Genomic DNA, 18,395 nt, shown 5'->3' with positions numbered 1-18,395 from the left:
ACTGATAAGTAAAGATGGCTTCTGATGGATTTATGGATTTTTAGAGATTAAGAGATTAAACAAAGAGGAGATTTATTGTATGATTAACAAGCCTCACTCAGGGGCTGTGTCAATATATTATCTATAAAGCCTTCCTTGTTTAAAATTGACTAATAATGGCTTCTGAAGGAATTATAGAGGCATAGAACTGAACAGAACAGAACAGAAAATTATTATATAATTATATACATGAATTAAAAAAATAAAAGATTTACAATGAAATAAATAAAGATACAGTGACATTAAATTATAAATGGTGTAGAGTGAGGAAATTTTGTGGATTCAATATTATAACTACACAATGGTTGCTGGAATATTGTAAGTTTTATATTGAAGTAATTATTGTTTACATATAAATTATAGATAATGATTTCATTTATGTTTAACAGTTTAAACAACAACAAAGATACTAGGATTTATTTGCATATTTATAATAAATTGTATTTTAATTTTGACATTTTAAAGTGGCATAATGAAAAAAGGAAGAAAATGAAGTTATTTTCATTCATTCATTCATTCATTCATTCATTCATTCATTCATTCATTCATTCATTCATTCATCCATCCATCCATCCATTCATTCATTCATTTATTTACCCATTCATACAAAACAACCAACTTCCCATTTTGTTTGCTCCCTCCCCTTCATCATTTATTTATTTATTTATCAATCAATTCATTCATTCATTCATTCATTCATTCATTCATTCATTCATTCATTCATTCATTTCCACATATTGATAACTCCTTTTACATTTTCAAAAGGATCAATCCAAAATTACCAAGGTGTTAAAAAATTATATATACAGTTGCCTATATATATTTCAAATTAAATCAGCCACAATATGTACATTCAATCCCAAGAAATGTATTAGTAAGCAAATTGGTGCCTTAGCACATGACCTATGTGACATAATAAATGAAGTAAAACGGTTTTGCTGTGAAAACCTTTGATGTTTTTTATCTACATAAATGGGTTAATTTAATCAAATATTTAACATATTTGCCATTCCCTGAAATACATCATCTGTACACAAGCCCGTTTAACCGTCAACTGTACTTACTATGTAGATAATAAAGGTTTTATTTTGTTGACTTTCCGATTCATCTTGGTTAAATTGAAGCTCAGTGGGGATATATTTGACCTGGTTTTCGGGTTTGATAATATTATTTTTTTCTTTGGCTAGGTGACACTCAAGGAGTGACGATTGACATCATTTTTATCTCTGTTTATATGATTTAAAGGGCCAGCTGTGTGATATTTATTGTTTGTTTACTCTGTGAAATTGAAAATTTGCGATGTAAAATTTCCTTGGTGTTGGCCACAGACACTTAGTAAGGAGATTCTTTTGAGTGTTTGAGCCCCCCATTTGAGTCAGTTTTTGTTTGTTGTACTTATAAAATGGTTTGAACCTCTTAACATGGTTGAAGTAATTTTGGCTATTGTAATTCACATGGCTATTGGGTTTTTAGTTTCCTGACAATAAAGCATTCTCCACTGGCAACAAATTGATAACTGAAATTGATAAATTGATAATTGAATGCCAATGTTGAGAATAATAATTGAAATGATAACAGCAGTTTAATGAAAAAAACATCTGGAAACAAACTGGCGTGTCACAATGAGCTGGCAATATACTGAGTAAAATATACAACATGAAAATTACATATTTTATGATAAACATAGTTTTGTCAACATATGTAAACTCTTCACTTTCATTCTAATGCACAAATTAATGCAGTTTCAAATTTTATATTTCTGATAACTATGGCATAGTTATTTAAACGTAATAAAATGTTGGTCCTATATGATTGCATAGCAGGGGGTTTGCATGGTGGGGGGGGGGGGTTCTTTTTAAAATTGATTGATATTTTAGCTGTTTGAAGCTTTGGCATTGATATGATCTGACAGGCCTTTGTTAGAGTTATAGCCCTTTATATGTAACAAACAATTTAAGAGGTGTAAATATACATATATCTATTAAAAATAGCAGGGCTTCATTTAATTGATGTTTGGGAGTCATTTGTAACTCCTTGAACTGCCTCGTGACTTCCAAAATATCATGCTTTTCATCTTTTATCTACAGTCAACTATCGTTATCTCGACATCGCTTTTCTCGATATTTCGTTATCTCGATGAAATTTTGAAAGTCCCGATTTTCTTCCTTCTTTATCTATATTGGAAATATTTGTTTATCTCGATATTTCTATTTCGATATTTTCAGTATCTCGATGTAAAATTTCAGCCCCAACAGTTATTTTCACACTATTATCCTTTGTTTATCTCGACTTCGTCCGTTCCCTTCAGACGTGTGAAAAACACAATCTAGACGATAATTGCTCAATTAATAGCGCGTGTCATAATGTCGATTATGTTTGTAACAAGTTTAGCTGTTTTTATAAAAGTTAATCTATTTAGCGTGTTGATTGACTTATGTCCACAATGAGTGAATTTTACATTCTTTTTAAATATTCGAACACTGTATCAATTCATTATGACTTTAAATGTAAATGAAAAAGTGAAAGTATAGAAACGCTATCGTTGCAATATTGTTTCACAACATCACCACCAAATCAATCAGCGGTGGAACAATCTCGAGAAAGACCCGATAAATAACTCGGGAGGATATCCGGATCAACCATATCCGATATCCGATTCACTATATTGGTGTATTACTGAGTAAACCTCACTATGTGTTTTTATCACAGACACCCGTATTTCCGCTGGTAAACATCGGCTTATGTTACTTTGTTAAATATTGACTAGGCCTATGAAAACAAGACATGGGGATATTATAGTTTATTTGACATAAGGTATGCACATGTCTTTTGTAAAAATCAGTTTCGCCTTGTTCTAACCCTAATATGTTTATCTCGACATTTCGTTATCTCGATATTTTTTGGACGGTCCCAATGACTTCGAGATAATGAGAGTCGACTGTATATATAATGTGATTTCCAATGTCAAGTCTGAGACTTCCAAATGGATGGCCAGTGGACTTAGATAGATGGAGAAACAAACAAATCAAAAGTATTAGCCTGGCTTAGTTTATATATTTTTACCCGATAAAAACACAGGCTGATTATTGACATATCTTACAATACATACTTGGTAGGTGGTGTCACAGATACTTAAGATATTTAACCACAAATTTTTGGCCATTTTCTGACAATTTTGCAGTTTCTGATAACACAAGGATTAAAAAAATTTTTTAAATAGAATGATTTGAATTAAATGTTAATATTGAAGTTATTTATGAACATTTTTGTCAAGAAACTAATAACTGAGATTTATCAGAGTGATGTTTTGAAATTGAATATTTATATAGAAGTGGTTATAAAATTTAAATAATACAAGAGGGGAATAATAAATTTGCCTGAATGATTTGAAGCCAGTTTTTAACAGAGTTTTTTAATTCTTTCTTTAAACACTGACTGGCATAATCTCTATAATAATCAAACTGGTTTTAAAAAAAAACAATAGGGGGAAAAAAGACGAAACGACCTGGCTTGAGAGAAGCCATTCGTAGATAAGCGGGGCAGACATTGTGAATTAAAGAAGCGTATTTGCTGTTTAAGTGGATGATATTATTTGGGTATTGATCCGTGAAGATATTATGATAAAAGGCACAGCCAGTATTGTTGATTTAATTCTATTGGAAAAGACGTATTATATGTCAGTACATTTATGACTTAAGCGATAAGAATACGACTGCACTTTATAACATATTTAAAATTTTGAAATTACGTATACAAGTTTTGGACAAATTCCCAAAGAAAAATTTGTTTTCTATTTTTAAAGCGTTTGAAAAAAAATTGTGTACTTGTGGTGAATATAAAGAACGTGTACGAGTGACATTGAAAAATAGATTGTGTTTACACATCAGTGTGGAGTGTATATTTATTTTACACAAGTTGAATTTTACACTGAATCGCGACTTTAGAAATGGAGAATATTTCTATGTGTTTTATATCGTAAAGCCGAAAATATGTATACTTAACTTGCCAGACATAAACTGATAATGGATCTGTGATTTAAAAAAACATTATTTATTTGTTTTGACAGTTTTATTGTGTGGCAGGGAGCTTAAATAACATATTTATATATATATATATACATATATATATATATGTATATATTTGATATTATATAATTATATGAATAATAATTGACAGTAGATATCGGATATATATATATGAATGAAAATGGATATACATCAGTTCCAGGAATTATTCGGATATCTTCCAAATATACACACAGCTGGTTCCTCCTTGTATGTATTTATAATATACTTGTAATATTAAAATATTTGTTCTCCTTTAAATGCTAGGGTAGTACACTATTTAGAATACTGTAGTTCTCTTTTATCAAATGTCAGGTTTTACTGACATTTTGTCAAAACTTTTTGTTGACATTTCGTCAAAGATTTTTTTGCTGATATTTTGTCAGAAGTATTTGGTGACATTTTTGTCTAAAAGTTTTGTTGATATTTCACTGTTTTTTTATGACTTGTTTAAGGTATGATTGTTTATAAACAGCACTTTGATGGTGTTGTACCAAAGAAGAAGTATGGGAGAATTGGATATTTAGTGTGTTCTTTAATATTTAGGCATAACTGACACACAATGATTTGTCAGATTCGAAAAAATTTTTTGTCAGTTTCAAAGAAATGTGACACAGGCTCAAATTTTAATCAGTTCAGTGGTTGTCATGGTGATTCAATTCAGTGCTAGTGTTTTAGTAATGTCAAAGTGTGTGAAAAATGTGCAGTCTGACTAGAACTTGAACCAGAGACCCTCGTAATACCTTGACTAGAACTTGAACCTGAGACTCTGGGAATACCTTGACTAGGACATGAACCTGAGACCCTCGGAATACCTTGACTAGGACTTGAACCTGAGACCCTCAGAATACCTCGACTAGGACTTGAACTTAAGACCCTCAGAATACCTCGACTAGGACTTGAACTTAAGACCCTCAGAATACCTCGACTAGGACTTGAACTTTAAGACCCTCAGAATACCTCGACTAGGACTTGAACTTAAGACCCTCAGAATACCTCGACTAGGACTTAAACCTGAGACCCTCGGAATACCTTGACTAGGACTTGAACCTGAGACCCTGGGAATACCTTGACTAGGACTTAAACCTGAGACCCTCGGAATACCTTGACTAGGACATGAACCTGAGACTCTGGGAATACCTTGACTAGGACTTGAACCTGAGACCCTGGGAATACCTTGACTAGGACTTAAACCTGAGACCCTCGGAATACCTTGACTAGAACTTGAACCTGAGACCCTCGGAATACCTTGACTAGAACTTGAACCTGAGACCCTCGGAATACCTTGACTAGAACTTGAACCTGAGACCCTCGGAATACCTTGACTAGGACTTAAACCTGAGACCCTCGGAATACCTTGACTAGGACATGAACCTGAGACTCTGGGAATACCTTGACTAGGACATGAACCTGAGACCCTCGGAATATCTTGACTAGGACTTGAACCTGAGACCCTCGGAATACCTTGACTAGGACTTGAACCTGAGACCCTCGGAATACCTTGACTAGGACATGAACCTGAGACTCTGGGAATACCTTGACTAGAACTTGAACCTGAGACTCTGGGAATACCTTGACTAGGACATGAACCTGAGACCCTGGGAATACCTTGACTAGGACTTGAACCTGAGACCCTCGGAATACCTTGACTAGGACTTGAACCTGAGACCCTCGGAATACCTTGACTAGGACTTGAACCTGAGACCCTCGGAATACCTTGACTAGGACTTAAACCTGAGACCCTCGGAATACCTTGACTAGGACATGAACCTGAGACTCTGGGAATACCTTGACTAGGACATGAACCTGAGACCCTCGGAATATCTTGACTAGGACTTGAACCTGAGACCCTCGGAATACCTTGACTAGGACTTGAACCTGAGACCCTGGGAATACCTTGACTAGGACTTGAACCTGAGACTCTGGGAATACCTTGACTAGGACTTGAACCTGAGACCCTCGGAATACCTTGACTAGGACTTAAACCTGAGACCCTCGGAATACCTTGACTAGGACTTGAACCTGAGACCCTCGGAATACCTTGACTAGGACTTGAACCTGAGACCCTCGGAATACCTTGACTAGGACTTAAACCTGAGACCCTCGGAATACCTTGACTAGGACATGAACCTGAGACTCTGGGAATACCTTGACTAGGACATGAACCTGAGACCCTCGGAATACCTTGACTAGGACTTGAACCTGAGACCCTCGGAATACCTTGACTAGGACTTGAACCTGAGACCCTGGGAATACCTTGACTAGGGACATGAACCTGAGACTCTGGGAATACCTTGACTAGGACATGAACCTGAGACCCTCGGAATACCTTGACTAGGACATGAACCTGAGACCCTAGGAATACCTTGACTAGGACATGAACTTGAGACCCTCGGAATACCTTGACTAGGACTTGAACTTGAGACCCTTGGAAAAACCTTGACTAGGACATGAACCTGAGTCCCTCGGAATACCTTGACTAGGACATGAACCTAAGACCCTCGGAATACCTTGACTAGGACTTTAACCTGAGACCCTCAGAATACCTTGACTAGGATTTGAGCCCGAGACCCTCGTAAATACCTTGACTAGGACTTGAACTTGAGACCCTCAGAATACCTCGACTAGGATTTGAACTTGAGACCCTTGTAAATACCTTGACTATAGGACTTGAATCTAAGACTCTGGGAATTCCTTGACTTAAGGTCTTGAACCTGAAACCCTCGAAATACCTAGACTAGAACTTGAACCTGAGACCCTCGGAATACCTTTAAGTGGCTCTATCGGCTGAGCTATCTGGCCACTTACAAATTTTCTCCCCTTAAAAGTGAACAGTTCTAAAGATTAATATTTTTTATTTGTTTTGTATATTTACAGGTCAGAGGGATATATTTTTGTATGTTTTTTTGTATATTTACAGGTCAGAGGGTAATATTTTTGTATGTTTTTTGTATATTTACAGGTAGGAGGGTAATATATTTTTGTATATTTTTGTATATTTACAGGTTGGAGGGTAATATATTTTTGTATGTTTTTGTATATTTACAGGTTGGAGGGTAATATATTTTTGTATGTTTTTTGTATATTTACAGGTTGGAGGGTAATATATTTTTGTATATTTTTGTATATTTACAGGTTGGAGGGTAATATATTTTTGTATGTTTTTGTATATTTACAGGTTGGAGGGTAATATATTTTTGTATGTTTTTTGTATATTTACAGGTTGGAGGGATATATATTTTTGTATGTTTTTTGTATATTTACAGGTCAGAGGGATATATTTTTGTTACTATATTTTTGTATATTTACAGGTTAGAGGGATATATTTTTTGTATGTTTTTTGTATATTTACAGGTTGGAGGGATATATTTTTGTATATTTACAGGTCAGAGGGATATATTTTTGGGTATGTTTTTTGTATATTTACAGGTTAGAGGGATATATTTTTGTATGTTTTTTGTATATTTACAGGTTGGAGGGTAACAGAATGAGTATACCACATAGGATCTTGACTACCGATGGTACACAGAAACAGTATCCCAAGTCCCTGACTGAGTCAGACAGTAGCGGGGACTATGTTACTCCAGGCTCGTCTATGGCTGACGTAAGTTGTGATTTTATATAATATAATGATATATGCCCCTTTATGTAATATAATGATATATGCCTCTTCCTCTATATTTCCTGGTATGTTGCCTGTCTAACAGAGTAATCCCGGTCAAAGGGTGGCCTCTTATACAGCATAATAGTCCTAAATTGAAAGTGGAAAGTGCCTGTATCACCAGTGCATAAAGCGCCAGGCCAGCCTGCATACCCTCATCCCTACAGTCCGACCCAGGTTCTATTCTGTTTTGATATCAAAATCTGTAAAACTTTGAATTGCATTGGTTAAATGCTCCAAATTTGATATCGGGAAAAATCTTTTACGAAAATTTAGCAGGTTTTTGACAATCGAAAATGTAGTGCAGTTTTGTGGTGATTCTGGTTCGGTCATAATGTTTGAACTTTTTCTTTTCATCTTATGTTTACAAACCAATATTTATAAGTCATTATAAGCATAAACACTTATAATGTGGCTGTCATCTTGGGTGTAGTTCTGTCACGGCTAAAGTATTGTATTTTGCGTAATGTACCAACTATAGTTGCATTAGTCTTGCGCGTAATTTTTTACTTATAAATGACCTTACTGTGAGGCTCGTATAACAGTACGACATAGACCGAAGTTCTAATATTACAGTGGTACTCTATGTAGTTTTCAGAATGTTCGGTCCGACCCATAGTGTCGTATCATAATTCTGTAAATTCTATGAGTTACAATTGTTTTGCGAGCAATTTTGAACGTAATTCATATCAAAGTGTATCTAATAACAATCTTTTTGTGGCTTTCATTTCTGCATGGTAGAATGAATATGATATATACTATAATTACGGTTTTATGGTTAGGTAATATTTCATTACGTACAAAATAATTACATATGTACTGTAATATATTTCTTCCATTCAATGCAACATTGAATTTTGACAACGAAGTACATGTATGTAATAATAGTAGTATAGTATTGTTGGTTTAAACATATTTATTTTAGCTCAATTGCAAAACAAGTTCTTGCAACTTAAAAAATATATTAATCACTTTCGAGTCCGCTTCCTGAAACCAACCAGTACTGGTGTCATATTAAGAAACATGGTTGTGACCCAACTAGGGCTCGAACCAATGATCTCTGGGTTAAGAAGTAGACACCTTAACCACTAGGCCATCGCTCCCCTTTTAATTAAAGTATTGTTGCTTTTAATGTATAAGAGATGTGATGTTAATTAAGCAGGGGTTGGTTGTAAGAGGTGGTAGTAAAAATATAACATTTTTGTCAAGGATCAAATTGATATAAGTGCTTAATTCTTAAGCAGGCAGCATATTTGATAAATATTAAATCTGTTAATCTATTTAACAGACCAGAAATGCCCTGAAAGCTGTATGGAAAATGAGTTGGTAGTTTTTGCTAAGGCCTCTATGTGACCTGTAACAAAGTAGAGTAAAAGTTCATGACAAAAAATAATTACTTCACCAAACAAATGCCGGTTCAAGGATGTAAACTTGATGAAATACAGTATATAAGATATAAGTTTTCTTGATTTAAGTAAATAAACATTCATGCACCAGTCTGCACATACATTCACTAGTCTGTACATTCATTCACTAGTCTGTACATTTATGCACGAGTCTGCACATTCATTCACCAGTCTGCACATTCATTCACCAGTCTGTACATTCATTCACCAGTCTGTACATTCATTCACCAGTCTGTACATTCATTCACCAGTCTGTACATTCATTCACCAGTCTGTACATTTATGCACGAGTCTGCACATTCATTCACCAGTCTGCACATTCATTCACCAGTCTGTACATTCATTCACCAGTCTGCACATTCATTCACCAGTCTGTACATTCATTCACCAGTCTGCACATTCATTCACCAGTCTGTACATTCATTCACCAGTCTGCACATTCATTCACCAGTCTGCACATTCATTCACCAGTCTGCACATTCATTCACCAGTCTGCACATTCATTCACCAGTCTGCACATTCATTCACCAGTCTGTACATTCATTCACCAGTCTGTACATTCATTCACCAGTCTGTACATTCATTCACCAGTCTGTACATTTATGCACGAGTCTGCACATTCATTCACCAGTCTGCACATTCATTCACCAGTCTGTACATTATGCACTAGTCTGCACATTCATGCACCAGTCTGTACATTCATTCACCAGTCTGCACATTCATGCACCAGTCTGTACATTCATGCACCAGTCTGTACATTCATTCACCAGTCCGTACATTCATTCACCAGTCCGTACATTCATGCACCAGTCTGCACATTCATTCACCAGTCTGTACATTCATGCACCAGTCTGCACATTCATTCACCAGTCTGCACATTCATGCACCAGTCTGTATCAATCGGCACATTCATATATATGTCAGTACAACCGTACCTGAAACTTCATGTCCAAACCATCTGTACACATCTATTATAGATCTGTTCTAGTTTGCATACACATCTATATAATGCAATCAGAGAAGGCATACTGAAATATCACATGGTGTTACCGCCATATAAATGAATAATGCGGATGTTTCTAACTTCAAACTTTTACCATTTCATATTAAATGTTGAATTCTTAGCTAGGTGGTGAGGATGGTAGCTTGCATTTACCCCAATTGTCCATGAAAAAACTTAATCAACATTTTCAATTTTACCATTTTGGACATTCTGTAGGGAATCTTATTTGTCTGTATTTTACTGCAGAAATACTGGAAACTTAAAAAAAATCCAGTTCTAAGCTGATTCTAACATGATTATTTTCTTTTTATTCTAACAGAAGTTTATTTAGTCAATAGGTAGTTTTAGGCATGTTTCCAATTCGAATTGAAAACAACCTTGTACACATGATCTGGTTTCTGTTTACGTGTCAAGAATGATTCATTTCTATAAATAGAACAGAATTTATTTGCCTTAAAGGTGTATTTTTTACTAGTTATTGTTGTTACAAACATATGAATGCTGTAGTTATAATCATGAACTTATTGGTAGATAAACTCCATCATTAAATTTTGTCCAAGTAAAATAATAATCATAATTTTGCCGTACAAAATAATCTATTTGAGTAAAAATATATCCCAAACAAAAAATTTTATCGCTTAATAATATCACTGTTTGGAGTTCGGATGCGAGGAATTATATCACGAAGGCATAGCATGAGTGATATAATGATGCACATCCGAATGACAAACAGTGATTTTATAAAGCGATAAAATCACCGATTTGGATATATTATTTCGATTCTAACACGACATCAACAAAATAAATGCTGCCGTACCTGATATTAAGCTAAATTGCGCCTGATTTGTTTCCGTTGTTATTTTCAGAGCGTCGCATTTTATTGGTTACGTCATATGTCTAATGATTACGTCACATGTCTAAATATAGAACGTCAACAGTGATTTTATAGCATGATAACACACACTTTAAGCCCTTCTATGTTCAATAGGGGAAAAAGGGGAGCGTGATTATACTGAAAAAAAATTTAAAATGTGTTCGGACTGAGTTTTAACTGTGTTTATAAAATAGCATACTCAAAACAAAAACAGATTATATATGGAGATATTTAATTAGGTTTTTGGCATCCTGCAAGGATACATGTATCTAGTATATAGAGATGTTTTTATTTTTGAAACACAGTCATTTATATCTAAAAATAGTACCAGTTATTGATTCTAAAAATAGACCAGGGTTTCCCAATGATTACAGTACAGGTATAATATGTAAGATAAAAGCCTTGTTACATAATAAACATGTCACTTATGAAACACCTTTAGATTTTTTTTGCACTGTAATGTCATCATCATGGGATCTCGACTATAGATTTGGTTTTCCATTATTTCAACATAATAATACGCAAATTATTTCTTTATCTTACCAAAGAAGTATAAATTAATTTTTAAGATTCATCCAATTAGTGTGTTAATTAATTACGTTAAAAAAACACCTTTAATAAAAGATAATGTATAAATACTAATTATATAATTTTGGACTAGACTAAAATGTTAAAGGTATAGGTAATCTTATTATTTTGATTTATATAGAAGACTTGAGGGTATCATATGGTATAGATTTCTTCACAAATTAACTCCAGGTGTGGCTATAGCAGACGTAATTTCTCTATGTCAGTTAGGCTATGTATGTCAGTGGAGATGATAATATGTACAAATGTTTTTTCTTGATTTGCCAGATACCTGACAGACTAATGAAAGGCGAGCAAACAAAAAAAAAGGAAAAAAAAAGAAAAGAAAAAAATTAAATAAATGTTTTTTTGTTGTTTATAGTGCACAAATAGAGTGCTATTGGCTTTCACGGGAACGAAAACATGCAAAAATTAGGATTATTTGTTATAAAAGAAGTGAAATGTAAACAATGCTGAAGTTACTTTTTACTTCCATTGAAAATACTAAATGACACTATATTTTCACTATTAACTGCCGAAATGCAACAGTCATGAAAATGTATGACTAATGAGTTTCTTTTTGTAAAATGTAAGAAAACATAAATAAGTGTTGAGGCACGGAGGGACGGACGCACAGATGGACGATGTGATTTTGATATACTGCCCATTTGGGGGCATTCAGATGAAAAAAACTTTAAAGAAATGAAGAAAAAAAAGAAAAATCTCTAGGCCTTTAATGTTTACTGTAAAATGGTTACACAATTAAATTACATAATTCAAACAGGACATGTGTGTTTAAGTAAATAAATCAATCCGGGAAGGATATCTTTAGATTTCCATAAGTTTCTCGCATTTGTTGAAATATTGTTTACATAATGTTAACATAAAAATTATAGAGAAAATTGTGTAGATTTCAACATGACATGATAATAGGTGTTGGAAGGTTAACATTGACAGAAACCGAAACAACGAAGCGAACTATGTACAAAATCTTTGGCCGGGTTATTCCCCTAAAGCAGTGGAATCTATTTCACCTTGTACAATTATAACACAATTTATAGGGGATATTCAAATAAGGAATACAATTTTTATATAAACTTTGTGGGAAAATTTGAACAAGTGTGTGACTGACAGTTCAATAACATTTGCAAAATGATGTTAGGACATAGTGCTTTTACATTTAACCCTTCACCTGTCGCGCATAGAATAATGGAATAGTCTATTATTTTAAAAGTTTTGGTTTGACTTGTTCCTATTGCGTTGCTTATCCATAATCAGTACAGTTACATGTATTATAATTCATTAAGTATTTTGTATGGAAGTCAAAAGTACTGATTTGTTAATATTTTGATATGCTTATCACAAATATTTTCATTTTCAGCTAGCGCTTTTTCATTTTCTTAAGCTATAATTTTATGTCATAAAGTCTGGAACTATCTAATTTATGTCATATAGTCTGGAACTATTTAATTTTATGTCATAAAGTCTAGAATTATTTAATTTTATGTCATACAGTCCAGAACTATAATTTTATGTCGTTAAATTCGGAACTATTTTATGTGATTAAGTCTGGAACTATAATTTTGTCATAAAGTCCAGAACTTTTTATGTCATAAAGTCAGGAACTCTAGTTTTAGTCCAGAACTATTTTGTGTCATTAAGTCAGGAACTATTTCATGTCATAAAGTCCGGAACTATTTTCTTTCTATATGAATCATCCGATCAGCTGTTACAACAACAACAACAACACAAATCACAGCTGGTGTCCTGTATAATATATATACAATATATTTCAGTATTATAGTGTGTTACACAACAATATTTACTAATAATAGTTAGGAAGGAAGGAAAACTTACTGTAGATAAAAGATTGATTAATGTATGATTAATTTATGATTAATTCGTGATTATTTACTGTTTCTTTTTCTGGTCAGTGTTTTGTATAATGTGGTATGAATGATCTGAGATATTGGCTAGTAATATGAAGGTAATCAAGACAGACGGTCTGTAGAGTTAGTTGATGGGTAGGGAATTTAGGACAGCTTTTATGTAAAGTTGGTTGATGGGAATGGAATTATGGGGGAAATGATAAAAGCTAATGCAAGCTGAAAACAATACAGATTACAGATTGAAGTAGACATGGAAAAAAAAATATATACATTTGTAATTGTGCTTGTGGAGTACGGATGTTATTTGGGAAAATTGTGAACAAATTATTTATAAATGGAATATAATAAATAGCATTTAATTTAAATTATGTGTAAGAGACGGTGAATTGATTAGAAATACAGTTTTTGAGAAAAATGTTATAATTTAAAGGAACCTACATGTAGATTTGGGATGATTTTGGGAATAATGTTTTTGGGAAATGTGTTTAGGAAATGCTTATGATTTTCAGAAACCATGAATATGGAATAATTTAGGAAAATAGATGATTTGAGCCACGTCACGAGAATACCAGCATAGTGCGATTGCGACCAGCATGGATCCAGACCAGCCTTCAGGATCCATGCTGTTTGCTATCAGTTTCCCTACTTGTAATGGGGTTTGTAAGCGAACATCAGGGATCCTGATCAGACTGCGCGGATGCGCAGGCTGGTCTGGATCCATGCTGATCGCAAACGCACTATGTTGGTTAATTGTCTTTACTTAGTAAGTTGTGGGGTTATAAATTAATACTTTTCAATGTCAATATTAATATTTAGGGATTTGATGATTTGGATAATAGATTAAGGAGCTAGCTAGGTTTATGCTGATTTTGAAATAAAGTTTTTCTGAAGTATGATTTAGAAATAATGTTTTTTTGGGAGGGAACAGTGATTTAGTAATACAGGTTTTTTTGGAATAGTGATTTGGGAATTAGGTTTTAATGAACAATAATTTGGGAATAAAGTTGATTTGGATAGTGATTTGGGAAGTTTTGATCATGAATTGAATGGGATTCTTTGGGTTGTTTTTGTTGTCAATATTTGTTATAAATGCAACTGCATACAAAAAGAAAAAGAGTTATTATTTTATATTGATATTAATACTGAAGCTTAATTAAAATCTATAGTACAGAAATACATTTAATAATCATAAGTGTCTGTAAAATGGGACACATTAATTGATTTGGATGTATTCTATCAGTTGTTTTGTTTACTATATTTTAGAACATCCTTGTGTCCTAGCAAGACAGTAAATATGTGTATTGGTTTTTGGTAGAAATATTGGAACTTTCTTTTTTACTTTGCTAAGGGGGGGGGGGGGGGGAGGTATATGCAATAAATGTAAGGCGTAGAACTGTATTATATAAAATGATAGGGGAAGTATTGTTATTGTTTACCATAAGACATATCAAAGAATCAATTAATTCACAGACAATATTATTGTCTCTGGAATAGATGTATTTTAGGCTATAAAAAACAATGTTTTGTTTCTTGTCTCCAGTAAATAAAAGAGGAGGGTTACAAATTAAATTAAGGATTTTTTATGATTTTTTTTTTTCTTTTTTCTTTTTTAAATAATATATGATATTTAAGATAATAATTTGTGACCTTAGTGCAGTAAAGGGTTAAGTCCTCTTAAATTTAATAGGAGTTAACCACTTATTGCACTAAGGTGACAGTATATGTCTATGTTAACGTTAGGCAGGTAAAAAACGGGGGAGGAATTATAGGTAGGGATACCAGAAACAAAACTTGTATATTATTTTTGTAGTGTACCTTATGTACGGCCTTGGATTATATGTTAAGTTTAACAACAATGGAAAGACTTATTATAAATAATTCAGTGTTAATAGTGCTCTAAAAAGTCACTTTGTTTTAGTCTGTGTGGTGATATTCTTTTAAAGTCACTGGATTTATACATTTATTCTCATTCACTTTGGAAGAAAATTTGGATTGAAAAAAAAAATGGATTATTTTCAAGATGAAAAGGTAAATAGTTAATTATACTGTCTTTTATAAAATTTGGGACAATCTGTTTTCTTCATTTTAACGAGATTTTTATTGTGCCATCTATTTTGTGTTTAAGCCCTTGATATAACAAAAGTCCCATATTGAGCCCTTCAAGAAAATCCCCTTCTTTACCAAGGATCAGCTGTAACCATGGTAATATCAATGTATTTATAATCTTCAATCTGTCAGTTTGTATTAAGTTGTTGCAGATTATACTTTGTAATGGCCATACAGGAGCTGCTGTGATTCTATTGATCTGACTTGGGGGGGGGGGGGTCTTTCCTAGGTTGTCAGTCTAAATCCTATATAGGACAATTGTGACATCTGCCACATGATTGTCTTGCTACTATGATTTCCCCCCCCCCCACTCCATCCTTTCCCACACACAGATTGAAGGGGCGAGGGGGGCTTTACAGATAAATAACTGGAAATATAGGTCAATAACATAAGAAAAGAAAACATTTATTGACAAATATATGAAAAGTGTCTCATTTAAAAAAGAAAGTAAAAAAGGATTTAAAAAAAAAACATTTGGAACAAACTAGAGATATAAACATTTTTTTTTTGAAATACGAAACGAAAATGTTTTTAAAGACTTGACTGTTCCATGTTTGATCAGTTAGCATCTAAGTTTCATGTACAGAAAATAAAGAATATACCTTACCTGTAATTAATATTTAAATAGTGAAGTTTTTATGCAGTGTACTTTAAAAGTGGGTCAGTGCAGTACTTTAAACAGGAGTCAATACTTTAAAAACAATGAAGAAAAAAAATGTTTACAATTTTATGCATGATAAATCTAGAGAAAGATGTGTCTCAAAACTATTTGTTGTTTGTTTCAAAGATTTTGTTGTGATAAGTGTCATAAATCAAAATAAAAAATACAAAAAATAAGACCTTTGATCTATCATTAAGGGGTTTGGAGAGAGTTGAAAGTGTTAGGGCTATATACTGTAGGTGTTTGTACATATATATTTAATAGACATAAAAGAGATTGAAGTATATTATGATGTAAAGAGATAATGATATATTAACTTATAAAAGCTTTCATAAACTTGTGGTGTCAGCAACAAATAAAGGATGGATTAATGTAGGCAGATATCCCACACCTTTTAAAAGGTGTAGTGTCTCATTACTTATTCATAATTTCTTTTGTACAATCCTCTATACATGATTATTGTGTTTAGAGTTTAAATCATTAGTTCGTTTATGGAGGCTTGCTGAGTTTGTTACAATACGGTTAAACCTATGAATTATAAAGACCATCCAAAAAAAGAGACCAAAGGTGGTCTTCATAGACAAGTGGACTTTATTCTGAGGTTATATACTCTGTTTTGCATTTAATCAATTAAAAGGCAATCAAAAAGTGGCCATATTTATATGGTGACTTTTATGCTGAGGTGGTCTTCAACACATGTTTGACTGTAATGGACTAGGGAAGTTTTAAATCTAAAAACTGTCAAATGTTGGCTGACCTGGCTCTAGGCTAACAACTTAAGTTTTCAGCATTTTTTTGAGTCAGTGTGATGTTTAACGGAGAATTTGTTTTGAGAGGGATTGATTTATATATAAAGTTTATCGGCAGTCTTATGGAAATGTTTTATATATAAAGTTTATCGGCAGTCTTATGGAAATGTTTTATATATAAAGTTTATCGGCAGTTCTTATGGAAATGTTTTATATATAAAGTTTATCGGCAGTCTTATGGAAAAGTTTTATCAGACTAAAAATTGGCTGGCTCAAAATGTATTTTTTCTGTTATTTTGAGGGGAATGTATATCATAGTATTATGACCTTGGCACAGTGACAGTTCATATACACATGTTTATATATCAACTCAATACACCTCTGTTATTATACCTTTCTGTCAGTCATCTTCTATACTGTGTATAGGCCAAAAAATACAAAATAATAACTTCTTGTGTTATTTCCTATGCTGTATGATATACAATAAAAGCTTATGATTTTAAGTGTCCATTAATCAGTGCTCTAAACTTTGGACAATCATCTTGAGATTGTTACAAGGTCATATTTACTTCTATGACGAAATCTGTATTTTATTTATGTACTGGTAGAAGGTATTTCTGCCAAAAATAATGTTAAACTGCAAGTATTTTGACAAGACAGTATAAAACTCTTGTCAGTGAATAAGGAAACCATGAAAAGTGGCTTTTGTTATTTTCTAAAGTAAAACTGCAGTATCTTGTAATCTGTCTGTAGATTAGAGCAGTTTTGTTTTTGTTATCTTGACTGTGTCCTAATATTATCAGTATTTTATTGACTATACCCTACTGAATTTCTATAATGGATTTATCCAGGTTAAGATTTGGAACAGTCCATTCTAAATTTAAGGGATTTTAATATTTATAACAATACAAAAATTGAGTTACCAGCAGTTCAGAGCCTGGTAAGGCTGCAAGATATCGAAATATGAAGGCTCAGGCCTGGTGGCTCTGTCCTGGAAGAGGTTTAGGCTTTGTGCCTCTGTACTGGTGGATTCTGAGGCCTGTTGGTTGTGTACTGATGAAGGGTCAGGCCTGGTGGCACTGTACTGGCGGGACTCAGGCCTGGTGGCTCTGTACTGGTCGGGTTCAGGCCTGGTTGCTCTGTAATGGTTGATTCTGAGGCCTGTTGGTTGTGTACTGATGAAGGGTCAGGCCTGGTGGCACTGTACTGGCGGGACTCGGGCCTGTTGGCCCTGTACTAGTGGCAAAAGCTAATCAATTTCGGTTTACTGCAGATTAAGGGTTGACATAATCTTGACATCAGATTATATATAAGCCTGGCATGAACGTGGAACTGTCCATTTAACTTGGTCTTCCATTGTAGATAGTGACCATCAT

At 33.5% G+C, this 18,395-nt stretch overlaps 1 protein-coding gene across 9 annotated transcripts in view; it reads left to right on the top strand.

The window, feature by feature from the left end:
- LOC132716985 (ras-specific guanine nucleotide-releasing factor RalGPS2-like) overlaps positions 1-18,395 on the top strand; it is a 52,285-nt gene that overhangs the window by 15,741 nt on the left and 18,149 nt on the right. For 4 of the 9 annotated variants that reach the window (XM_060700334.1, XM_060700335.1, XM_060700330.1 and 1 more), the window contains exon 2: positions 7,575-7,707. In XM_060700334.1, coding sequence (XP_060556317.1) covers positions 7,575-7,707 — 133 coding nt within the window. Of the gene's footprint in view, positions 1-4,164; positions 4,314-7,574; positions 7,708-11,699; positions 11,724-15,309; positions 15,532-18,395 lie in introns of those variants that run through there. The other 5 variants (XM_060700331.1, XM_060700333.1, XM_060700329.1 and 2 more) reach the window with 3 other exon arrangements.

This window comes from Ruditapes philippinarum, unplaced genomic scaffold (assembly GCF_026571515.1).
Source record: "Ruditapes philippinarum isolate M1 unplaced genomic scaffold, ASM2657151v2 ctg3672_1_1_1_1, whole genome shotgun sequence".
NCBI lineage: Eukaryota > Metazoa > Mollusca > Bivalvia > Venerida > Veneridae > Ruditapes > Ruditapes philippinarum.
The sequence above is the reverse complement of the archived record's forward strand: the minus strand, read 5'-3'. Positions and strand labels throughout refer to the sequence as shown.